Here is a 27,529-nt window from a genome sequence, read left to right on the forward strand (position 1 = left end):
TTAGAATATTAATATCAATTTATAATAATACAGTTAATATTCCTTAAAAGCTGTCTGGATTTGCTTAAAATTCAATGATATCTACAAAAATCTTAGGTGACAAATAAACTTGGTGAAAGATTAAATGTTTTCACTTTGTTGAAGCATAAATCAACCAAAATGTGTCTACTCTCACAATTGTTCTGATTGTGCTGGAAGTCACAGACAATGCAGGACAAGAAAGAAATATAAAAGGTATAAATATTGAGGGAGAAATAAGACTGTCTACTTTTAGCTGATATATCTTGTACATAAAAGTTTCAGGATAATCATCTAAAAGCTACTAGAATTCATGCCAAAATTTATCAAAGTTGCTTGATACAAGATTGAAATGCATAAATCAATTATATAATTAGGTCCAAACAATTTTGATGAAATTTAAACAAACATGATTAATTACATTAAAAATATAAAACATCTTATTTAAAACTCTAGAAAATATATACAATAATGTTTATTCTGAAAATAACAAGCCTTAATGAATGAAACTGAATAAAATCTAAATAAATTGAGAGATACATGTGTGAAATATATATTAACCCGAACTGTAAAATTTAGATTAGTTAGAAGCTAGTTCTCTCTAACTTACTCATTGAACAGAATCAAAATAAAAATTTATATATGTTTAGGATACGTGTGTTTACATAGATTTTCCACAAGCTGCTTTTTAAATGTACAAGGAGTGTAGAGGATTTACAACAGCTCAACTAAAACAAGGCAAAAAACAAAAACAAAAAAAAAGCACATTAACACTACCAAGTTTTATGGCTTCTTAAAAACTTACAGTACACTTGATTACCTGCCAGAGAGAAAAGGTAAGACTCAATTGCTGAAGATGCTATGGGCTGTGGTCACAGGACTTTGGAATACCATGCTCATACTGAAATGGAAACTAGCTCTCTCCTGACCAGCCCTCATAGTGCTGGACAGCCCTATGGGAGCCACGGGAGGACAACAGTCACCACCAGCACGAATAAGCAGGAGACCCTGACCACTACAAAATCAACCAGCTGGACAAGAAGCACACACTTGTGCAACAGTGGCATACAGCCTCTGCGGGTCACCAACTGTTCTCTGCTTGGACATGAGGCAGCTCAGTGGGAGAGAACACAGATTTGGTACTGGAAACTAAGTCAGAATCCCATGGTCGGGAAACACAGATCCCAGAGAGAAACCCCCACTGCTATCTGGGGAAGACTGAGCTTGCACAACAACAACAACAACAACAAAATCTCACAAATAAGCCCCCTTTAACTCAAGATGCTCTCACTCTTGGCTGGACAATCTGTTGTATTTTACAGATGGCAGAGAAAATGGAGAAGAGCCAAGATCACTGATCAGACAAAAAGATAGCAGACAGCCATCTCCTCCACATCTGCCAGGGCCCAGGAGAAATTGCAGAGGAAGAGGTGACATGAACACTGCTCTTACTGCTATCCTGACAACCAGTTCCAGGGTGACAGTGACAGATACAGTGATCAAACAAAATATATCAAAGCAGAAATCCAGAGGCTACAGAGATCTCAACACTAAATCAGACTACCAACAGGCCTGACATGGCTCAGGGAACACTGCAAGAAAGGGGGCAGAAAGACTGTAAGAGGCACAGAGTAAGTAGGAAGACCCTGAGGCCTGCCCCTCTCACCCTGCTACCCCACAGGAACAGACCAAGGTCTTCTTGCCCTGGGCCGACTACCATACCCCACTGAGGAGGCCCCCAGGGAAATGGCATCCAGAGCGAGGGGATAAAAGAGTCTAGCCTGTTATATGTATCAAACAAATCTTTAAAAAATATCTTCAGTAACTAAGACAATACGAAGTAGAAGGAGCAGATCTCTAATGGAATAGAAACCACAAATTGTCCATGAATCCATGTCTATTTGAATCACAATAAAATGCCACTCTCGTTAAATGAGGAAAGCATAGAGCTTTCAATAAGTGATGCTAGACCAATTATTCAACAAAATAAAATTTTTTCTCGAATCCCTGACTTACAGCATACACAAAAACTAATTCATGATGGACCAAAAACATCAATGTCAAAGGTACAAACCCCAAGGCTTCTAAAAAAAGAACACTTGTGGACTCAATCACGATGTATGTAAGAAAGATGAAACTATAATTTATTAAAATTAATTTCTTAATACTTGAACTCATAAGCAGAATGAAAGGAAAGAGGTATTTAGAACTCATGTATGTGATGAAAAATCACATCTAGAAAAAGTAAAAAGTAAAAAGAAGAAAAATAAGTACTTATGTTCACCAAAGGTGAACTGAGATCATTGTGTCCACCACCAACAGATATGTATAGTAATATTTAGATTTACTAATCAAAATTCTAACTGAACAATATCTATCTATAAGATAGTCTATTGATAAGGTGTGGCCTGCTTATGCAATGGGATACTTACTATACAGCACTACAAAGAGTAAATTAATTAAATTCACATAAATGAATTTCACTGCCATTTTGTTAAATACAGTATGTTTTACACATAAAACTACCTGTTCTTTGATTTCATCTAGCTGAGGTATGTGGATAGGTAAAACTCATAAATGCTGCTGAAAGTCTCTACCAAAGAGAGGCTTTCTGGGATGAGCAGAAGCCGTCTATGGTATAGGAAACATTCTGCATGTAGCAGATTGGTCACTTCATTAATCAATTCATCACATGTATTTACTTACTCTACTGATAGTACATATTATACTTCAGCTACATACTTTGGAATAAAAGAAAAGTCTATACAAAAAGAAAGTTCTTGCAACATCATGGAAATCTAATTTGGGGGAAGTAACGGAAGAGAGATGGCGTTAGTAGGTTATTACACTTTCACCTAGGGCCTGTTAGGACTGCGGAGCGACAAGTGAGAAAGTCAACACGGCGAGTTTGAAAGATTGTAGAATGGAAGCAGTGATAGGGAGGGATGAGAAGGGACTCCTCAGTACGAAACCGGAATATTTAATTCATTCCTAGAGTTAAAAAAAAAAATCCAAGCCCCGCATCTTGGTGCATGTCTATAATTCTGGTATTCCAGAGGGGGAAGCAAGAGAATCCTGGGTACTAACTAGGCCACAGGGCTTCAGAGTTTTAGACACTATCTCAAATCAGAAATAACAGCAAACAAACAAAGGCAACACAATTAATTAGCATGAAGGCATTTAGCAAGTACCATTTATTCCTCTCCCCTTCTAGTTCCATCTTCCTCCTTGAAAGACATAAGACCTTTTGTCTACTATTTAGAACTGAGAGTATAAGAAAAAAATTAACTTTTCAAATGAATAATTTTTGGAGCAACAACCATCTTTACTGTGTTTTTAGCTTTTTTTTTCTTTTTCCATTTTCACAAAAAGAATACTCTTGTGTATCTAATAGGTTGGAAATTTTCTGTTACTGTATGTTTATAATATATGTAGCTGTAATTTATCATGTTTAGGGAGGTTGATAAATATAATGAATTAGATTATCAGAAAAAAACATTTATTAGCATTATTTGTAATAATATTTTGGATTTGTGGTCAATTCATTTTGATCTTTTCAAATTAGAAGAAATAGAGGAAGCATGAATTTATACTGGATTACACAATATCATTTTATTCCATATTTTATAGTTCTAAAACATAAAAAACACTATATAAAGCTATTCAGTATAAACTTACTTTTGGAAAACTGCTATGTTTTTAAGAATATGACTTGATGCATTTCTACTAACGAATTTTAGACTTACTATTTTATAAATATTCTCTTGAGTTTTATACCAAATTAGCGATAAGAAAAACATAAACTTGGAAATGCCTACATTTACTGGACTTTTTAAACACATTTGTATATTCTGAAATAAATCTTTACTTTACCATCAGTAACTTCCAAATACGCTTTTGTGATGATACTTCCGGCCACATTTAAAGTTTGACAAATATAGTAACCAACATCAGACCGCTGCACATTAGTAATAGTGAGGTCACCAGTCTGGGACACTGAAAACCGGCTGGATGACTGTGGTGGCTGATATGAGAAAAGCAGATTCTAAAACCCAGAATTTGGAAAGAAAAAAAATACAAATAGGTTAAATGGTAGTTTCCAAAATCCTGGCATAGTAACATAATCATTTATAAATTTATGTTTAAACATATATAGATACATATGCATAAAAATAAACTAAATGTTCTTTCATCACAAAACCATGTATATTGATATGCACACATATGAACATATTATTAAACATACATGGGGTTTAATAATGTATATCAAAATGGCATCCTATAAACATTTAAATAAATTCTCTACATTAAAATGTATTTTATAACCATCAATTTTGAATTATTACTAGATATATAAGCACATTATTAAGTATCATTAGAGTAAAAAATACATATTTAAGCCAAATATGATAAAAGCCTTATTTCACATATGTATGTATATAGCATCATAAACTCGAAGACTATCAATACAGAATCACCATTAACACTGTGTTCAGGGATAGCATTCAGACACCACAATAAGCATTTCAATTAGCTCTCACACTACTGTTCAGAAACATTCACCAATCACTTAGCATTTCTATACCTTGTGTTTCCTGTGAGAAGTTAGGAATGCCCATAATGGATTATTTCTGAAATTCATATGGCATTAAATCAAAAGAACATGTTTCTTAGAAGTGATATCATACAGAGTAATACCACTGTGTTTCAGGTACTAACTAATATTGACTTTTCCTGATCAAATAAGGTTGCTTCTTTTAGTGATATACCTTTTTTAAAAAAAAAAAAATTGTATTTATTTGAGAGAGAGACAGAAACAGAGAAAAAGACTGAATGGGCACATCGGGGCCTCTGGCCGCTTCAGACAAACTCCAGGCACATGCACCACCAGGTGTATGTGGCTTACATGGGTGCTGGGGAATTGAACCTGGATCCTTAGGCCTTGTAGGCAAGTGCATTAACCACTATGCCATCTCTCTAGGCCCTTATTTTGCTTTGATTAGCATAATTTCATGCTACATGTTAATGACCTCTAAAATTTTTCCTAGTGTAGTGTATTTTTCTTTTAAATAATATGTTTTCATTATATAGCTAATAGAGTTCAGTATGATATTTAATACGATTTTTCTAGTCTTTATTATCTTTAATTTTTAGTTGAAACCTCATAAATCTGAATAGCTATGGTATACAGTTGATGAATCAATATATGCATACTATGTAAATGATGAATTCAAGGCAATTAGCATTTCTATCTCCTTAAACATACATCGTTTATTTTTTAAATCAGCACATACAATACTAGGTTTCCTAATGGCATTTTCATGCATATTTAGTTTGTTAATCTCTCCATGCCCACAGTTCCCTCTTCCTTTCCCCCATCTCTCTGTGCTCTTTTATGTTTGAACACTCCCATTCCTAGTATTCTGAAAATTTCCACTTTCTTGTCACATGGGTTCAATTATCCTCCCTTCCCTCTCCTTTAAGTCCTCTTGCGGGCCTCTTTCTACCTTCATGACACATAGCCACACTTACGTCTGCAAAATATACATATGTAAAAATAGAAGTTAGGATGCACACACGAGGAAGAACACATGGTATTTGTCTTACTGAACTTGGGTTGCATCACTTAAAATAATAGTTTTTAGTGCCATCCGTTTTCCTGCAATTTTCACAATTTCACTTTTCTTTAAGGCTCTATAAAATTCCAATGTAGACACATATCACACATTCATTATTCATTTTATGCACTCGTGTGTGTATGGACATCTGTGTTGGTTCCATTTTCTTGGTACTGTGAATGGAGCAGCACTGGACATGGAAGGGCAGGTTCTCTCTGCAGTGTGACGTGAGGTGTTAAGAGCATGTCTAGGAGCGGTAAAGCTGAGTCATGTGCTTCCTTTAAATCTTTTGATGCCTTTTTATCATCCATGACTTTATAAAGGATTCACTGTTATTCCATGGATATATTTCCAATGACACATCTTTACAAAAAATTCTTTGAATCAGTAGATCAAATGTGATGCCTAGTTCAATTAATTCAATCAAACCATTGTAGTACTAAGAAGAACTCCCACTGGTTCACTATTTCTGATATAAAATTTTCTTCTATCTTCTACTTCTAAATCTCCCTGGTCTGTTAAAATATTTTATTATTCTTTTTTTTATCTTTGACTTGTTAGCAAACTTAGTCGTGTGAGTCCAAATAAAGCCAGGTAGAATGTATAAATACTAAACATGATAGCAAGAATCAAATGAGAGCCCACATACTCTAATCAAATTAATATCTGTCAGTGAAGGTGAAAGCAGAAATGAACTTGTTGGTAATACCCACAAGACAATGTTGAGAGCAATCAGTAAATGCTTGCTAGAGCTTTATAAAAGCACATTAGAGGGCTGGAGAGATGGCTTAGCGGTTAAGCGCTTGCCTGTGAAGCCTAAGGACCCCGGTTCGAGGCTCGGTTCCCCAGGTCCCACGTTAGCCAGATGCACAAGGGGGCGCACGCGTCTGGAGTTCGTTTGCAGAGGCTGGAAGCCCTGGCGCGCCCATTCTCTCTCTCTCCCTCTATCTGTCTTTCTCTCTATGTCTGTCGCTCTCAAATAAATAAATAAAAAATGAACAAAAAAAAAATTAAAAAAAAAAAAGCACATTAGAAGAAAGACTACTGAACTTCACAGGTGAAGTCAAGAAACAGAAAAACAAGTCAGGAAAAAGTCATTTTAAACATATCCTATAAAGAAACAAGTATTTCACCTTACTGAAGAAGGGATGCCCAATTGATGGGATAAAAATACATCTTAAATATGTAAAATCTTTTTATTAAATTGAAGCCAAACAAATTTAAAGAGAATATACATCTTATATTTTTGTCATAGTGTATGCATCACAATCTAGCTTGTGAAATGTTTAGAAAATAGCAAGTAAGGCTTACATATGACAGTTTCAAAGACTGTAATACACTGAAATATATTTAATATGTATTAATGTTAAATAGAATTTGATATACTTTGAGGATTAAAAGATACTTCAGACTTCTGTGCTCTCAGAGAAATCATATTGAACAGTATCACTTTCAAATATATGTGTATCTATTAGTATGTAACTTTATATAACTGAATAATAGAAATGGCAATTGAATTTTGTAGCAAAAATAAGGTTTTATTTGATGTGGATGAAGTAGGAAAAAAACGGACATTTACATGGTGAAAGTGTGGCTGCTACATACCACCTATGTAATATATCTAGACATGCAAAATTGCTTTGAACATTACAAGAAAGACCATTTTCTCTTCTACACATTTCAAGAGCACTTGGATTTCTCAGTTCTCTTCATGAGATAGATATATAACTACACACCATATATTGGTATTCCTTTCAGATATCTGGTGCCCACATTTACTGGTTAAAACAATTAGAGTAAAAGGTTGTACCTGACTCCCTTCTCTCCTCCAAAAAATAGCTGGTTGAGGGTTTCCTGTTGCTTCACACTGAAAGGTCACAGTCCTTCCCAAGGCAACAACCTGGTCACGGGGTTTCACAACAAAATGTGGAGGCTCTAAAGGAGATGAAAGAAGACACAGTGTATCAGAAGCATCCAGTGACAGCCCTCAGTTCCCAGGTGACCCTGTGTGATGCCTATATGTTCTACATAACATATACACCATAGTGACAGTGGGCCAATGCCTGTCACGTGAAGTTACATATCTAAGTAAATAATTACAGAATGAAATGGAACTGTATTATGAAGAGCTCATATTACTTGACCTTTAAAATTAGCCCTCATATTCAACAGAACTCTTTAGCTACAATTTGGCCCTTTATAGTCAAAGCACACCTGAAATTTGTATGAATAAATATTATCTTTTCTCACTTAGTGCTGCTTAAAGGTGAGCGAACTTTAATCATGCACACAAGGATCTCCTGATAACAGGCAGGATCTAAAATTACTTTAATTTACCTCAAAAGCTCTATGTAAATCACCACCATTTAAAATCTTCAGTCCAATTATTTGAATAGAAGTGAATTTAAAGTAATAGTGGAATTGCATGCCTCCTTCATTTACATGGGCAAGGGCACGTTCAAATAGAATATATATGGAAATGAGGGCAAATTTGAAACATCTGCTCATCCTGACATTATAAATACTGCCAGCTTTGTCCAAACTGTTAGATTCATACAGACTTAAATGGCCACTTCATCCAGCAGTAAATAGAGTGTCAGAAAATTGTGTCAGTTACACTGAGGGCAATGGTAGCTGAAAATTAGGTGTGCTGATAGAGTCACCCCTGAGGTGGGGTGGGGAGCTTGTTTTAGGGCAGGTCTCTGTGCCCACAGAACAAATATGTACTGTCTTTTTTTACATACTATTTACACTTTTCAAATACATTCCTTATCAGCTATCTGAAATACCTAATTATTTTTCTCTCTCATGTCAGTTCAAATTGAGCAACCATGTAAAGCCAGACATTTAACAGTTTACATAGGACAGAGTTCTTCTAATCCACTTTTTAAGGCCTTTCCACTATTGTAATTGTTGCTTTAAGAATATTTTCAGTTATTTAGGTTGGTGACTTAAGATAACTTCCTTGTGTACATATGGATCAAAAATCATATTCAGATTATGCTCACAAATGTTCCCATTCTGCTCACAAAAATTAGATCATGAAAGGACATTAAATAAGTGCCATTTAATAAGTGCATTACTCACATGTAAAATATGAAACTACTTAAAAGGAAAAAAAAAACTAAAATGACTTGTCTACAGCTGCATGATAACAAAACTGAAGAAAGCAAAGGAGACTTCTAACATCTAGATTAATGTACTTTCTTCTCTGCTTTTTGTAAAACAAAAAAAATGAGGCTTAGTAGAAATTGTGCCATTTGACCAGAAAATTATAGGAAACTTGAAAAATCAAATGTTTTCAAATGCCCCCTAAGTTACAGGGAAGAAAATACAAAGTTAGGAGGCATTGTTTAGGGTCAATTTGGTAAAACTGAGGTTCTAGCTTATAATTTAAAAAATTAAAAAACCTGTGATTGTAATTGAGCGGCTTACTCATGAATTTAGCAAACACTATCATTACCCAGGTATCATGATAGGCATATGCCTCATTGCCTGAGGATTTTTCCCCATGCCAATCCATACAGGAGTACTCTGTTCCTTAGTTAAGAGTTGAAATAACTGATGTAGAAATCAAACTACGAAATTCAAAGTACTGACTCGATAATAAACTAAACCCAGACTAGAGTTTTGGTTTCTTTCAATGAAAGAAAACCAAATGATTAATTAGATGAGTGGGAGAATATGACTTTCCAATACGGAGGAAATTTGAGTAGGAAAATATAAATGTTCAAACCACTTAGTCAAGTAAAACCTTCGGGTGGTCTCTTTCCTGAATCTCAGGAGAATGCCTAAGAATTTGTGCCAGAAATGATGTTTCTTTTATAAAATGCCAGTTCTCTTCAAACCTCAAAGACTTATTTGGGAACAAGGAATACAAACCCTTACACTAAGTACATTTATCCTGAAGCAATCCTTCCACACAGGATATCTGCCTGGAAACGAATTACTCTGTTTTGTAGGCAAATTCTCAAGCCAACATCAACAGTGACATCAGCCACAAGATATGTCTTAGACATAAAACTTTAAAGATCTTTAAACTACTGGTCTTGTGGCACACACTTCCAGTCCCAGCTGAAGCAGGAAGATCACTTCAGGCTGCAGAAGTCTGAAGTTAGATTCAGCAACGAAGTGAAGCAATCTTTCCAAAACAATCCTCTCCTGCACGGATGTGAAATATGATGCACCTCTAAATAAATGCATGCATGTGAAGTATGATGCACCTCTAGGTAAATGCATGCATGTGAAGTATGATGCACCTCTAGGTAAATTGCATGCATGAGAAATATGATGCACCTCTAAGTAAATGCATGCATGTGAAGTATGATGTAACTCTAGGTAAATGCATGCATGTGAAGTATGAAGTAAGTAAATGGATGCATGTGGAATATGATGCACCTCTAAGGAAATTGCATGCATGTGAAGTATGATGCACCTCTAGGTAAATGCATGCGTGTGAAGTATGATGCAACTCTAGGTAAATGCATGCGTGTGAAGTATGATGTAACTCTAGGTAAATGGATGCATGTGGAGTATGATGCACCTCTAAGTAAATGCATGCATGTGAATTATGATGCACCTCTAGGTAAATGCATGCATGTGAAGTATGATGCAACTCTAGGTAAATGGATGCATGTGGAGTATGATGCAACTCTAAGTAAATTGCATGCATGTGAAGTATGATGCACCTCTAGGTAAATGCATGCATGTGAAGTATGATGCAACTCTAGGTAAATGCATGCGTGTGAAGTATGATGCACCTCTAGGTAAATGCATGCGTGTGAAGTATGATGCACCTCTAGGTAAATGCATGCATGTGAAGTATGATGCACCTCTAGGTAAATGCATGTGTGTGAAGTATGATGCACCTCTAGGTAAATGCATGCATGTGAAGTATGATGCACCTCTAGGTAAATGCATGCATGTGAAGTATGATGCAACTCTAGGTAAATGCATGCATGTAAAATATGATGTAACTCTAAGTGAAAGACAATAGTAAATATGATTCTCTTATATATGTTCACCTAGACTGAGAACGATATTCATCAAATATACTGACTTGCATTTATGATTTTGTGTTTATGGTAATCTGCTGTAATACTTTTTGAACACTAAAATATTTAATTAATAACTAAGTATTTAATATGCTACTGTCAAAAATGTGTAATCAAGCCTGGCATAGTGATTCACAACTTTAATATCAGCACTGAGGTGGCTAAAGTAGGACAACTGCTGATTTGGAAGACAACCTGATCAATAGAATATATTGTAGGTCAGGCTGGGCTAGAGTGAGACCCTAAAAAATTCTGAATAATCACTTACCAATGTGAATACATATCATGTGGAAAGGTATAAAATACTGTTCAAAAATGTCCTATTGACATATTTTAATTACTGTTTAATAATATATTGTCTTAAAATTTAGTAATTTTTATTGTTTTAAATTTTGATTTTTTTTCAGCTATAGTTATAGCTCAGAAGTAGAAAACATGACTAGAATTTAGGAGACCCTGTTTGATCTCTAGCACTGTAAGTTAAGATTTTTTTCATTTTCACTATTTTGTTTGCTTGAGACAGTCTTGCTTGAGACAGTCTTTGTATCCCAGGCTAACCTTGAAAAACTATGTAGTCCACATTGGCCTTAAGATCTCTGTGATTTTCCTGTCTCAGCCTTGAAAGTGTTAGGATAGATTTTCATTACTAAAGACAATGCAAGATTTAATATCCTTCACACATTCAAGAATATTTCCTAGAAGCAAAATTACAGGACCCGAAAATGTGTCAAGACCTCAAGCCCATTACAAGGATACCTGAAGAGTCCTCACGGAAGTCTTTTTGTGAATCAAGTCTTTCACTAGCAGGCACATAGACCACCACTTCATCCAAATTTCACAAGTACTAAATACTAATATTGTAGTAATATTCAGACAGAATCTCGATCAACATTTTTACACGAGTAAGCTTAGGCATTTTCTTTATAGGACTTCACCACAATACAATCCTGACATCACTTATTTTAGGAGAAAGTAAATTAAAGGATGTAGACCATACATGGCTTAATAAGACATAAAGTTAGCAACCCCATTACCTTTACTGTTTGTCACAGTTACCCATACTTCCTGCAGACTTTATTCTGTGCAGTCTGTCTTTGTGGCCAATGACAAGTGAAACATGGAGGCTGATTGGTTGAAGGACATGGAAGGGTATGGATGGAAAGGGGAAGAGAAGTTCCAGTCACAGTGACACGATGATTAGAAGATGGCCAATAAAATGTCAACTTACCAGACCCAACTAAAACAAAAAAGAAAACATGGAATAAATAAAAATAAGGGAACAAAAATAATGAAACATAAAAAGTAATAAGATTTGACTTAACAATGATTCTTCTTTTACCATAATCTAGAGAGCACATTCACACTTAGATACATTTATCACACTGTCCATGAATGAGAATATTAACATTTCAAGTATTATCATGAATAACTGAGGAAAAAGAGAAATGTATCCTCAAACATCTACTATGATTGCATGGCAGTTACAGTTGGTGATGGCTATTAAATTCTTAAAACATCATTCAGTGACTTTAAATTTTGCTACTAGGTCATAGATTGCGATACTTGCAATGGATTTTAAAATATCTTAAATATTAGCTCCTAAAACTACACAGTAATCAAAATATACACCTTGTTAAAAATAAAGAATGTTAAATTCCAAAAGTTTATCAGATTGATTTCTATAATGTTCATGTTGCTAATGACAGCCTACCCAACTCATGTTTCCCATACTTGACTAGATGTACAAAGTATGTCTAAGGTATTACAATCCTACAAGTACCATTAGGACATTACATTCCTCCAGGTTACAATATGGTCTAAGAACTTGCATCTTTGATAACCACCAGGTGATACTCATTTATAATCCTAAATTGAGTTAGTGGCTACCACAAAGTATAACTTATAATCTTCCATGTTTTTAATGGAGAAGATGCATATAATTGTGAAGGAAAGATGAGAACAGAAAGATTTTTTCTGACATTATAAGTCATAATCACATTGTCATTCAGTAATTTAATATGAAAATCTCAAGTAATAAATATTTAAAATAATGGAACTCAAATCTTTTGCTTGTCTCCTTCACAAATAATGATCATTAGTGTGAAATGCAGTGTTTTTTAATGTCATAATAGAAACCCACAGTACATTTCAGTGAAATAAATAACTCTTATATGTATCTTCAAGTCATCTTAATTAGACATGATATCCCTTAGTTTAAAACAATGCCAACAGCTGTTACTTTGGAAAAGTACAATTATAAGAAAAGAGATACAAGTTTTCTTGAATAGTTTTACCTCATCTGCAAAATTATAAGGTAATTCAGAAATATTTAAACACACACATCCACTTTAACATGAGTAAAATAATGAAAAATGAACATTATTTTTACCCAAGCATGTTAGAAAAAGTTATTAAAATCCTAGACTCAAAAAATAGTAGATAAGCCATTATTACATTTCTTTATATCTTCTTTTTTTTAAAACAACTTTTGTTGTTGTTGTTTATTCTTATTTATTTGAGTGCGAGAGATAGAGAAAGAGGCAGAGAGCGAGAGAGAGAGAGAGAGAGAGAGAGAGAGGGAGAGGGAGGGAGGGAGGGAGAGAGAGAGGAGAGAGAGAGACAGGGAAAGAATGGAATGGGCGTGCCAGGGCCTCCAGCCACTACAAACGAACTCCAGACACGTGCGTCACCTTCTGCAACTGGCTAACATGGGTCCTGGGGAATCGAGCCTTGAACTGGGGTCCTAAGGCTTCATAGGTAAGCACTTAACTGCTCAGCCATCTCTCCAGCCCACATTTCTCTATATCTTAAAGAGGATGTCTTAAATGGAAGTACAAAAGAGAGAGCTTGACAAATTGTCACAGCCATTTATTTTCCCTTTGGAACAATACAAGATTATAGAATTATCTCTAGGGGTAATCTGTGAAAATAAGCTTGTTCTCTACTAGTTAAGTCAAAAAGGCCAAAGAAAGGATTTTTTTTTTATATTTTACACATTTTCACTACACTTTGATATTTAAAATTCTTAAAATATTCAAAATATATATAACGAAATCAACTCAGTTACCTGAACCTTCAGCATTTAAAGTGCCCTTCCATTCCCTCTAATTTTTATTAGCAGTAAACCATAGGATTTAAATCAGTTTATTAGTTAAGAGCAACTTAAGGCTAATTCACTTAGTGAAGGATTGACAAATGACCACTGGAAAATATTTTACAGTTTACTAAGGACTTTAAAAATTATCAGGGCTGAAGCCTGGCATGGTGGTGCACACCTTTACTCCCAGCACTTGGGAGGCAGAGGTAGGAGGATTGTCATGAGCTCAAGGCCACCCTGAAATGACAGAGTTAATTCCAGGTCAGCCTAGACCAGAGTGAGACCCTACCTCGGAAAACAAAACAAAACAAAAAAATCAGGGTTGTAGATGTCCCTCAACTGATGAGTGGATAATGAAGATGTGGAACATTTATACAATGGAGTTCTACTCAGTGGTAAAGAAAAATGAAGTTATGAAATTTGCAGAAAATTGGATGGATCTGGAAAGGATTATACTAAGTGAGGTAACCCAGGCCCAGAAAGCCAAGTGACACATGTTCTCCCTCACATATGGATCCTAGCTACAGATGATTGGGATTCTGCGTGAGAAGGAAAATACTTAGTAGCAGAGGCCAGTAAGTTAAAAAGGAGATATAAAGGGAAGAGAACGGAAGGGAGGAGGGTACTTAATAGGTTGGTATTGTATATATGTAAGTACAATGATTGAGATGGGGAGGCAATATGATGGAGAATGGAATTTCAAAGGGGAAAGTGCGGGGGAGGGAGGGAGGGTATTACCATGGGATATTTTTTATAATCATGGAAAATGTTAATAAAAATTGTGAAAAAAAATTATCAGGGCTGGAGAAATGGCTTAGCGGTTAAGTGCTTGCCTCTGAAGCCTAAGGACCCTGGTTCAAGTATTGATTTCCCAGGACCCACATTAGCCAGATGTACAAGGGGGCGCATGCACTGGAGTTCCTTTGCAGTGGCTGGAGGCCCTGGCGTGCCCATTCTTCCTCTTTCTCTCCATCTGCCTCTTTCTCTTTGTGTCTGTAATTCTCAAATAAATAAAATAAAACAAAAAAATGATCAAAGAACATCACCAAATATAAAAACTAAGAAGATGTCAGAAATTGTTGAGAAAACTTTGTTGACCAATTATTTAAGCTTTTAACAATCAAGATGATCAGGAAGTGATTCCTTTTTTCTAAATATCAGCCTGTCTGTATTTCATCTCCTCTATCATTTGTTCTAGTTCCTATTAGAAGCCACATAGCCTCCCTTAACTTTCTTTTATTCACTTGAAGAACAACCTCATTCTTATGCTCCTCTCCTAAAGGACAAAATGTGCAAATTTCTTTAAGTTCATCATTACTTCCCCTTTCTCTATTCCTCTTTGAGTCACAAGTGGGGGAATTTTCTTTTTATACAGAGATCAGAGATCTTTCTATAAAACTGGCAGTGCCAATACTGTCTACTCTACATGTAAGAAAGAAGTAGACAGGAGAGTGTCTTGAAACTGTCATGTATCATGCTGACATTCATGGTGATGAGAGGATTCAAGTTGAGCTGTCCTCTAACTCTCCTCTTCTTTTCTTTCTGCTATAAAGGCTCAGAATCCCTCCGGTCTACTGCTACTCAGAAGCTCAAGACTCTATTTCTACCTTTAATAATCCAGTAACACTGGAGAATGGTGGTGCTAGAAGAGATGGCAGAACCTGCTCTAACCTACTTCCTTCCATGAGAAAGAACAGAGAATCCAAATTGCTAAGCTGTCTGGCTCACCAAAGCCTGACCTGCAGGCATTTGAACTAAGTAAGGTCTAGGCCCAGAGTCTCCTATTGGTTAAGTAGTTAGGGAAGGAAAACATGCAATGGGACACAAAGTACATTTGATTTCATATTTAAAATTTTTAACAAAATCTGTTATTATAATAAAAATTATTATTACAGACATACAAAAATGCTGTTTCAGAAGAACTTATGATATTAAGCTTTTTAAACCAATATTTAGCTATAGTCTAAAAAGGATATGAAGAAGTAATATGTCATGAAAAAACAAACCATGTCTTTAAGCAGAGGAAACAATTACTATTTTACAATAAAAACCAAAACTGTATTTTAAGGGTAGACCTCTAGCAGATCAAAATTTTTATATATTGGAGAGAGTTTAAAAAATGACAAGGGATGAGAGAACTCCCCATGAGGCTAAGTTTGAAAGAAAAGTGTGCTGTTTGTAAAAAGTATTGCATCTTTTTGAAGGTAGGAGAGATGAGGAAAAGTCTTGAAAAGCATATGTAAATCATTGTGGTACCTGTGTATGACACAGTCATTACATTATGTCTTTGAGTCTAAAAAAGAAAAGAGAGAGCTATATAAAATACTGGATTATTTAAAACATTTATCTAACAAATAGTCTTAAATCACTAAATTTTTGGAAACTCTCTCTCTTACACAGACATAGACACATATATTCATGTTAGAAATGTTTTTAAAAGAAACCACTATACTCAATACTCAATAAGAGTGGATAAGTCTTTATAACATTTCCTGAGTTCTCAAAGAAGATGTCCTAAATGGAAGGAAGAACTTGCTGGAAATCTAAAAGAATCAGACAGACACACTGGGGATTTATTGGCAAAGCACTAGTGAAATTGAATCGTAAAGCACTTTCAATGCTGGGACTTTTAAGGGTATGGACATACTTAGAATAAAAGACTTCCAATTTTGAATTTGACTTTAAAGGTTCTAGATCACTACATTATAATCTCAGAGAGGCCCTTGTTCAGACAATAATCGAAAGGAGATACACACACACACACACACACACACACACACGCACGTATCTGTATACGTATATGCATGTCTGTATGTATGGAAGGAATGAAGGAAGAAGGGGATGGATGGAAGAAGGACAAGGAGGCAGGGGGTTATGAGAGAGTAGATATGTTCTATTCACATTCTCATCATGTGCTTGCAGGATTAGGACACCTGACTCAGAAAGATGACAAATATTTGAGGGTACTATGTGAGGGGTGGAGGGTGGAGGGTGCAGTGAAGAAACAAGTCAGCTAAACAGACACTTAACAAGCAAATCTTGACAACTACTTAGGCCAAGAGAGAAGATAATGGGCCTAAATGATAGCATGAACAACTTAGGCAAAGTATAGAGGAGAAGCAGTTAGCACTAAAGGTTACTGAACCATGAATCGGTTGCCAACTGTGATGTCTCTAGAGGTCTTTAAAACTGGGATTTATTTCTATTTGGCCATACCAGCTTAAACACTGCCCTGTCTGGCAAAGTGATAGAGAAGCTGAATCTTAACGTGCTCTCTGTGCTATGATTTTAAAAGGTATGGTCATTCAGAAGCAAAGAAGGGCAGCTGATACATTACTCTGCTAAGTAGTTTCCCCTTGAGTTGTGCATATGTAGACATTTATTTTACTTTTAAAAGGCCTTAAGAATATTCTTTTCAGGGGCTGGGATATAACTCATTGGTAGTTAGCCTAACATAAGTGAGTCCCTGGGTTCAATCTCAAACATTGCTAGAAAACTCTTTTGCTTTGCTTTGTTTTGTTTTCAGATATCATTTTAAGTTGATGAAGTATTTTACACACATTATTCTTATGCTAAATTTAAGAAATAGAAAATTTTCAAATTTCAAGAAAAACAGTGTTTACATATATTTTCACAATAGCATGATTATGTTTGGTATTTTCAAGTTGAGATTTCATTATTTGAAGCCTAATGGCAAATAGATTTGAGTTTGTCCTTACAAGCTAAATCAAATATTGAGGTATTTTATTGTTAACCATAGATTCTGGCTTCCAGGCAGAAGGGAAGAGAGGGAGAGGAAGGCAGGGGACAGGGAGAGAGAGAACTAGAAAGAGAGAATTCATGCAGAAATCAGCCACAACATTTACACATAAGATAATGCAAGTATGCTACCATCTTACTAGTATGATTTCATAGATGATATTATAGCCATAAATTTATTTTTAAGACCAACCTTATGAGTAAACAAGATCCCAGAAGTTTTCAAGTTGCTACAAATGAAATTATCTTTACTCTGATATTTTTTTATTTAGTAGATATTGTTACATTATTAATAGCTAGTTTCTAATGAATCCTTCAATTAATGTAAGTTAATTTTCAATCTCATCTATAATATATAGCAGGATTCAGTTAACAACTGACAAAGTAGACCTGTAATACCACACTGTAGTAGAATATGAATGGAGTACTGACATGCAGGCCTTTTTTGGAAGAAACACATTTTAACTAAAAAGGAGGAATAGGGTAGAGAAAGGAAGGGAGGAGGATACTTAATAGGTTGATATTGTATATATGTAATTACAATGATTGTAATGGGGAGGTAATATGATGGAGAATGGAATTTCAAATGGGAAAGTGTGGGTGTGGGGAGGGAGGGAATTACCATGGGATATATTTTATAATCATGGAAAATGTTAATAAAAATTAAAAATAAATAAATAAAATAAATAAAAAGGAGGAATAAGGGGCAAGGTGGTTTACACCTTTAATCCCAGCACTGAGAGGCAGAGGTAGGAGGATCTCTGTGAGTTCAAGGCCACCCTGAAATCAGAGTGGATTCCAGGTCAGCCTGGTTTAGAGTGAGACCCTCCCTTGAAAAACCAAAAAAACAAAAACAGGAAGAAAAGAAAAAGGAGGAACACTCAAATGTTCAAGTTGAAGTTATATTGAGCAAACTCTATCTCAGTTATGCCAGGGAAGTTGTATGTGCACACATACTCACGAATGATAATATCACTAACAATTAAAAACTCTCCAGGTATTCAAATACGAGGAATGATTATTCTTTTCAGTGAAAAGATTGAGGTTAACATAAAAGCCTGTCATTATGTCTTTCAGCTCTGCAGACATAAAAATAGCGAGAATAAAAGGGTTATTTTAGAATGTATTTAATGAAGACATAAAATACGATGAACTTTTGCCTCTGCTCAAATATCTCGTGTTATTTTGTAGCACAGTGGTACAGAGACAATTTCGGTCGTCAGGACTGAAGTGTGGAAGCAGGGGAGGAGGTGAGCTCCTGGCTTGCGGTGGACAGTCAGAGGTGCTGATGGTCACTCTACAATGCACACAATGACTGCCACAGCAAAGGAGAATCTACCCCAAAGTGGCAGCAGTGTCACATAGAGCACCTTGCTGTACATTCCTTATTTGGATTAAATCTTATCTCAAAATGTGCTAACAAATCACACGTCTGCACTTCATACAAAATACTCTGCACAATGCCCAACGCATCTTACATTCTCAGAGAAGGTTAGCACTACTCTGCTTCCTCTTCTAAAAATGACATACTCTCCCACAAAGCATATTTATTTAAATGTTGCTATTCGTGTATCTGCACATTGAAGACGCTAAGACCCAAAGACAATTACCCAGCAATGTATGACAGTGTATGTGTCATATGATAATGTTTAAAAATCCAGGATATTAGTTCTAAACATCCTTGCACTAGTCTTTTGAAAACCAGAAACCTAGATCTAGTTCCTCCTCATTGAAATACAGTAATAATAAATTCTATTTGTTTACTTTAGTAGGCATTTCTGATTCAACCCACATCTTCACTACCTCTAATGTGGCCAATACCAAACTGCTCATGTGAAACTAACATGTTTGCTTTTTTCCCCCTGATCTAATCTCACAACATAGCCAGGATGATTAAAACAAAAGCAAGCTAAATCCAGCGGATCTCACTGTACTTTTTGGCTCTCAAATCCTTCAATATAGTCTCGATGGTCTTAAAAGAGCGCTACATCTTTACTTTGTGACAGTGTCTTCTCATATCAGTGTCCTTTTCCTGTAACTTTTCTTTGGATCTGGCTACTGCCATGCTCCAGCTTCCTCCAGGTTCTACTTATTGTGGTCACATAGTTTCCTCTTCCTCCCACTTTAATTCCTAGTCAGTTTTCAGATCTTAGCTGAAGACCTGAGACTTATGCCTCTTCAAGAAGCTACCTGTAAATCGGATCCCTAATCTTACCAGAGAGCCATATTTTTCCATATCAAACTTTCCTCCTACATATATCCTAGCTTCTAATGGCACACTTGTGGGATTACTTCACAAATGTCTGCCTGGCACCTAAACAAAGCCGTGTACTCTGTGAAACTAAGCCCTCAACAATGCTGTTCTTCATGGCTGCCCAAGAACTGGTCCCATGGAGAATGCTGCTCACATACTAAATATCTGCTGGAGTAAAGCAACAAATAACAATGTTTCTAAAATACAGGAAAAATATTTTTCCTACATGTTTATGATTTTTCTTAGACATTTGGGGCTTACTATGGATACACGAGATTTTGATTTATCTGTACATCTCTTATGGTGCTTAGCATAGTTTTTGGTACACAGAAAGTGCAAAGAAAAGGTGTGTGTGCAAAACTGGAATGTCTGTCTCTGTGTATGTATGTGCTTGTGGAGGTTAGGGGACAATTTGGGGGCTTATTTTCAAGAATACTGTCCACCTCCTCTAAAATAGGGCATCCAATTGGCCTGGAGCTCACCAAGTAGGCTAGACTAACCAGCTGAAAGCACCTCAGAGCCTCTTGTCTCTGCCGCCACAGCACTAGGATCTCAGGCACTGCGCAGGCCTAGCATTGCACATGGGTACTGGGAATTGCACTCAAGGCAGCTACCTCTGCAGCCTCTGGAAAGGCTAGCTATAACAAAAGTCAACTTGCTGCTGGACTGCGAGTGAAGGTGCATGATGGTTAATAATAAGCCCACTCCACGGACAGGGATATGACTTTGGGAAAAGATGCTCTCCAGAAGCAATCAGGCCTGTGATGTGAGTACATGAGAGCACGCTCTTACTCTCCACTAGATAATGAGGCGTCAGTGTTATGTTAGCTGCAAGTCATACAATGAGCCGGGAGCCTTCTTGCCAGCTCTGTCAGAAACCATTCAATATCCTGCCTGTGCTAAGGGAAGGAAATGAAGATCTTGTCATTTTCTCAGATTTAAGGGTAAGAAGATACATTGAAATCCAACTTTCTTCAGCTTTTACCCTTTCCTTGTTCTTTTGCCTATATTACCTGACACGTTTGTCAAAAAGGTTCAACTTGTCTCTAATATAGTTTTAGTTCTGAAATGTTTACCTTTCATGAATTATTTAAACAGGCTATCTCCTTCAATAACAATAAGTGAATGTACAATGTGTACATTAATATGTTAGATAACCATACACTCTTCTCATATGCCTTCATATTTCAAAAAAAACCAAAAAGATTAAGGAAAACACATTACTTCTACATTTCTTCCTAACAAAATGTCAAAACACACAACTCCATCTTAAAATAGTGATGGGGTGTAACCATCTAAAAAAATCACTGTGAGTGTTAAAGATATACAGTCAAAATATCAAATATATATGATCTAAGTTTGCTGTTTAGTAGAAAGGAATGTCTGGCTCAAATTTTCTCATTTGCATGGTAGTACCAAAGTAAGTGCTTGGTAAGGGTACACCATGCCTAACATTCAAAGTTTCCAAATATGACACAGACATTTATTATTTGACATTTATTCCCAAGAAATATAAATAAACAGATTTACCTACCAATTAAACAATGATGATACATATTTTTGAGAGTCAAAAGCTCAAGGAATAAGGGCAAAAGCAGGTCACATGTCTTTACTAATGACCTCAACACTGCTGCTTGAAAGCATGCTACCATCCACAAAGTTTTTTATAGCATCTTTGTAAAATGGGCAATCTATCAGGTTTAATTGTGCAATACTTTGAATTCCCCCCCCCCCCCCAACTAGAAACATCGACCACACAAAATAAATGTCCTAAAGCTAACTTTAAAAAACATTTATGGATTTTCCTACCCTCATAAATCTATTATAAAGCAATTACTCAGCTACATTTTGTCTCATACTTAACTTCAGTATTTTCTGCAGGTGTGTTTATGCTGGCACATTATTTATCAACTTACAAGTTTACAAAGCAAATTAAAGTTCTCATGGTATATTAATCAGTTTTTCATAGTCACAGGCAAAATATTTTGAAATGCTAATTTTCAATTTTTACAGAATCCTTTTAAGCAATTACAACTAAAAATATTTCATGTTTTGCAATAACTGAAATACAGGTCATGGAACAACATGTGGTAAACCGGTTCTATATAATATTTTAGTGATAACCAAAGTCTGGAATATGTTGAAATGAGTAATTAGCTCTAGGAATAGTGACTATTCTTTGTCCTTAGTGAGTGCAGAGAATATCTGTCAAAATATGTCAAGTCATATCAAATATTTAATGTATTAATAAACATGGATGGATTAAAAATCAAATTTTAATTATCTTATGTATTTATTTTATCTAGGGCTCCTCATAAGAAAAAAGGTGTTATAAATATACACCCATTCTACTGTGATAATACTCTTGTAAATGAATAATCATTTTATGTTTGGACAGTTCTGGATAAAATACACTATGTCAATGATATACAATCTCACAAAATAACTACAAGTCTTAAAATTCAGCAAGATTGTTAGTAAAGAATCTAACATTTGAAAATGGGTTATCTGTCAATGACTAGAGCTAAAAAGGTAATTTATTCTCCCAAATCCATTCTCAGGCTGAGTAATTCACACTTTATAGATCCACACAACTCAATTACATATTTCCATGTTGACACCTTTATTTGAGCATCTTGGTCAGTAAAAACAGCTCAGTTGCACATCTATAACTGCAGCAGCAGAGCACCTCACCCGCTTTTATGCAGATGACTGTATTCCAGAGAAAGCTCCAAATATAATGGAAGGCCCAGGATGTGCTATTTACTACCGCAGGGCTGAGTGATGACTTGTCACAGGAGTGTCTCATGTATCAATTATTTCTTGTACCTGACTACTTATTTCTTCAAATACTTGCTGGCACATACATTAAGAGTGTTTTAAATTATATTTAGTTAGGCCACCTGGTGAATGCTTTTTTTCCCCTCATGGTTTTTAAGATTTATATCAGCCTCTCTCAATTTACTGAAAGCAATCCTAAACCTTTATGTGTGAATAAAATAATCTAAGAGAAGGCCTTATCTTTAGCACATCGTGAGGGTTAAAATGGCTATTTGTTTAAGCTTTGAGAGCACAAGATGATCTTCTTCTCTTCTGAGAGAAAGGAAGAAAACAAAGGAAAGAAAGGGTAAGGAAGGGAAGAAAAGAAGAGAGGAGGGGAAGTAAGGGGAGGGGAAGGGAAGGGAGGGAAAAGAAGGGAAAGAATCAGAGCATTACAGAGTTGGGTTTCAATCAAACAAAATAGCATTATAAAATGTATGAATTAGAAAAAAAATGATTGTCAATATCATATTTATACATCAGGATCAGAACAGGTTGGAAGGATCTATTTTCACAACTCCTTCTCTTGTGAAATTTTGCACATGCCTACAAAGCTTAATGACCGGACGAGAATTTGGTTCTCTAGTGCCCACGTAAAGCCAGATACACAGAATGGCGCATGCATCTGGAGTTTGTTTGCAGGGGCTAGGGTCCCTGGTACACCCATTCTCTCTCCTCTCTCTCTTTTTATCTGTATCTCTTTATGTGCAAATAAATAAAAAAAATAAAAATTAAACATCATGAACTAATTTTAAAGCTAGATTAAAGAGTCACTAATGATTTTTACTGATGAAAAGTAAACAATTAACATCCTCTACATTTATCATAAAACGCTATGATCAAAATAAAAATTGTTGGGGAACTGATAGAATTCAAGTCTATTTCAGAAGAAACTGATGAGAAATGTAGTAATAACTGCTTCTGCCTAACCTCATCGCCACTTTCTGCAAACTTAAATATCAATTTTCATCATTTTATGAGTGCATTCTTATTTTTCCACCCTCACACAAACAAGTAAGGTGTACTGCTCTGTTGGAATACTACATCAGGGCCAGCACTTTAGTCACTCTTTCAGAAAATGCGGCAATAGCACCAATGATGCTGGGCTGGTTCGTTTCATGTATCAATCTGACTAAGTTAAGGGATCCTCAGATAACTGTAAAACATTATTTCACCAGGTATGTCTGTTATGGTAATTCCAGAAGAGATCAGCATTTGAAACTATACAGTAAGTAAAGAAAATCCTCCCTCCCTAATGTGGAAGCATTATCTAATTCACTGTTAGTTAGTCTGGATAGAAGAAAGAAGAAAACAAAACAAATCAAACAACAAACAAAACAAGGTGGAGGAAGGACAGCGATCTTCTGTAGTCTGGGAATCCATGTTTTCCTGTCCTCAGAGCCCTGTTTCTCAGGGCTTAGGAAGTGAACTGAATTATTTTTTCTACCTCCTTAGTTCCCTAACTCACAGATGGCAGATTGTGAGAATTCTGGCTCCCCTAACCAAGTAAGCCAATGGTTTTCATTAACCTCTCCTTATCTAACATCTACATGTATGTAGCATGTATATAGCTGTCTACATTCACCTATTATCTATCCATCTATCTAAGCCAATCAATCATATCTACCTATCTCTCCATCCACCCTATTGACTCATTTTTTTCTGAAGGCCCCTGTCTGATAGTGATAACTCTAAAACTGAAGTCTTCAATTAGACTAACTATGGCAAATGAGACAAACCACACAACTGCTATAGTTGGAAAGTGAAATGTGCCCACAAGCTCCAGTATTTGAACACCAGGTACCCTGCTGGTGACACTGGTTGAGAAAGTTGTAGAATCTTTATGAGGTAGAGCCTTGCTAGAAGAAGTGGGTAATTGAGGATGGGCTCTAAGGTTTTATGTCCCATACCCCCTTCCCATTTGTCTCCTTTTAGACTGAAATGTGATGAGCTGGCCTGATATGCCGGTCCAAGCATAAACCACCCTCAAAATTATAAGCCAAAATAAATCCTTTCTATAAATGGCTTCTGGACTGGTATTAGTCCCAGCAATGAGAGAGTAACTAATTCTGAACTCAGAAATGTATAGAATCAGAGCAGCCATTGAAATATAATAAGGGTGTTGTAGACATACCTGGGTAAAACCATATTCATAGAGTGGTGCATGTTTCTGGTGGTTTGTTTGCAGTGGCAGAAGGTCCTGGTGTGTACCTGATCTCTCTATTATCTATCTGTCTGTCTGTCTATCTATCTATCTATCTATCTATCTATCTATCTATCTATCTACCTACCTACCTACCTACCTACCTACCTACCTACCTATCTATCATCTTTTTGTCTATCATCTATCTCAAATAAATAAATGTTTTTGAATATGATAAGGGCAATATCAGGATCTAAAAAGCTAGGGACTACCTAACCTGCACTGGGGTAGAGAGCTGGAAAGGTTTCTGGAGGAAGATCACCTGAGAGTTCAATAACAGGAGTGAATGGGACACGGAAGTTGACGCAGGCACAGAAGCAGGGCATGTTACCCCATGTAGAAAACATGTAAATCCAACAGTAAATCCAGAACTCAATTACACAGTGGCATATGTATGAAAAATAACTTTAGATATATTCAATTGCAGGGTGTAACAAGAGAGGGAGCTAATTCAATTAAATAATTTGGATCTTCTTGTGGAGAGATTTGAACCACAACCATGTTTGATGGAAGAAACTCATGTAACTAGATTTGTGTTTTAGGTCGGAGAATTTATTGAGGATTCAAGACAAGATGGAGATGAGGAAAACAGTTAGATTATTAACACTTTTAAATATGACAAAAGCCTAGGTTAGAGCAGTGGTTAAAAAGAAAAAACCAAAAACACAAGAAAGGTGGGAAGACCATTGAGAATATTTAAAAGGAAAGGAAGTTGGAAACTGTGGTTACAGATTAGGATTAATTATCTTCTCTCTCGCTCTCTGCTTCTTTTTCTCTCAAATAAATAAATAATATTTATTAATAAAGAGAATAAAAAGCAAAAACATTTTCAAAAGGGCTGGGGAGATGACTTAGCATTTAAAGCATTTGCCTGCAAAGCCAAAGGTCCTCAGTTTGATTCCCCAGGAACCACATAGGCCAGACACAAGGTGTCAAATACGTCTGGAGTTTGTTTGCAGTGGCTGAGGCCATGGCATGACCCTTCTCATTTCTCTCACTCTCTGCCTCTTTCTCTCTTGCTTTCTCAAATAAATAAGATTTTTTAAAAAGAAAAGACAGACTAGGTTTAAACATTGCAAATTCGAAGAGTAAAATGACATCCCTCTTCAAATTATGTCCTGGACATGTCTGCAAGTTACATTGCCCAGAGACACTGAGAATAGCAGAAGTTCACCATTGGGTGCTGCCTATGTGGCTAGAAGAACCTCTGAGAATTGCTTCCTGTTTAAATGCAAGTTATAATCACCTCTCAGTTTCTAGTATGTTGGGACACTAGGGCTCGTTCATATACAGCAGCACCCTAGATACTTCTTGTTTGAAGCACTCAGTTCACAAGCACCAAGGAAAGAAGCCCTAGGAAACATCCCATTAGTAACAATTAAGTCAGCCAAAAGACAGCCTGCACATTTCCCCCTGCCTTTGTGTCTCCCTTGTTTCATGTCAATCTCATTCTCTAAGGCACAGCCTTGCAGCAGCTGTCACTGGCTAATCAATCCTAATGAGGAAGTACTTTGCTCCTTCATTACATAGTTGGCATAAATACTTATGAGAGGCACAAGACAAAATAACAATCCCATGGAAGAGAGTGCACATTCTCTTGATTCATTTTGGCATTTCTATTGTATGCCAGCAATAAATTTAAAGAGGAAGCAATGTAATTCATGCTATACTTTATAACTTAAAATAACCATGATGAAATTTAATAGAGTAATTTCAGATGAAGGGAAGGAAAATGGACAATCCCTTCTGGTAGGAGAGCTGAGGTTTCACAGAAATGGAGTGATGAGCATCTCCTGGCTTAGCACTGTGTGAGCCTAGTTTTTATTTTTAACAGATAGGGCACAAAGGGCAGAAACACAGCCTAGTCTTCAGAATCAAAGAGTAACTTGTCCCTGTGTGAAGCCTGGCGAGGAGTGTGGTGGGGAGTGAACGGAGGTCTTGATGTACAGCTCCCTGAGTCTTGGTGTCATAGCACTTGGGCCTCTAGGGAAATAGGAGAACTAAATGTCCTTTAGTTCCTGTTGTAAGAGAGATGAACAAAAATGGGATTAGATTTTCCTAATGGTTCAACTCAGGGAGATAAAAGGTGATTGCCTGGGAAATGGCTGGTGTAAGGATGTCTGCATTCAGTTCAGTTTCCTGTGACTGATGGGATACGGTGATGGGAACATGATCATTTTGCTGATAGAGTCACAAATTTACTTTGGAAATAAAATTGTGACAGTAATAAGAGCTTCTTTATCTGTGAAGTTGCAAAGAGAGTGGAAAGATTAATAACACTATCTGGTTTGCCCTGTGTAAGCAATGAGAGCTGAGATAGAGAAACAAAAAGTCTTCCAGGCTAAAGGCAGAATGGGAAATGGGAGGACCTCAAAATTTAATTTTGATGAGGCTTCATCTTTTATATTTGGCTTGGAAAAGCATCTTTAAGAGTGAAATGATTTAGTTAATAATGCATAAATTATATAGTGTTTGTTATTAAAATATAGTAAGTAGAATTATTTCTCTCCTTTTATTTTTCTTTCAAGCATTTTTGTAGCTATACTCGCCGACCTTTTTCTAAAGTTTAACTTTAACCAAATTGGGGAGGGTCATTCTCTATTAAAATTAAATGGGCTAGAGTGAGGCCATACCTCAAAAAAAAAAAAAAAAAATATATATATATATATATAAGTCAATTAATTAAATTGAATGGAAATTGTTCAT

The 27,529-nt window shown here is 35.9% G+C and overlaps 1 protein-coding gene across 7 annotated transcripts in view; it reads right to left on the reverse strand.

The window, feature by feature from the left end:
- The window catches only part of Robo1 (roundabout guidance receptor 1), a 1,243,546-nt gene that overhangs the window by 86,116 nt on the left and 1,129,901 nt on the right, over window positions 1–27,529 (reverse strand). For 6 of the 7 annotated variants that reach the window (XM_045148277.1, XM_045148273.1, XM_045148276.1 and 3 more), the window contains 3 exons: window positions 11,919–11,927; window positions 7,447–7,571; window positions 3,892–4,063 (listed from right to left, as the gene is read on the reverse strand). In XM_045148277.1, the coding sequence (XP_045004212.1) occupies window positions 3,892–4,063; window positions 7,447–7,571; window positions 11,919–11,927 (306 nt within the window). The remainder of the gene's footprint in view (window positions 1–3,891; window positions 4,064–7,446; window positions 7,572–11,918; window positions 11,928–27,529) is intronic. The other variant, XM_004665513.2, reaches the window with a different exon arrangement.

Source organism: Jaculus jaculus, chromosome 4, assembly GCF_020740685.1.
Source record: "Jaculus jaculus isolate mJacJac1 chromosome 4, mJacJac1.mat.Y.cur, whole genome shotgun sequence".
NCBI classification, from domain to species: Eukaryota; Metazoa; Chordata; class Mammalia; order Rodentia; family Dipodidae; genus Jaculus; species Jaculus jaculus.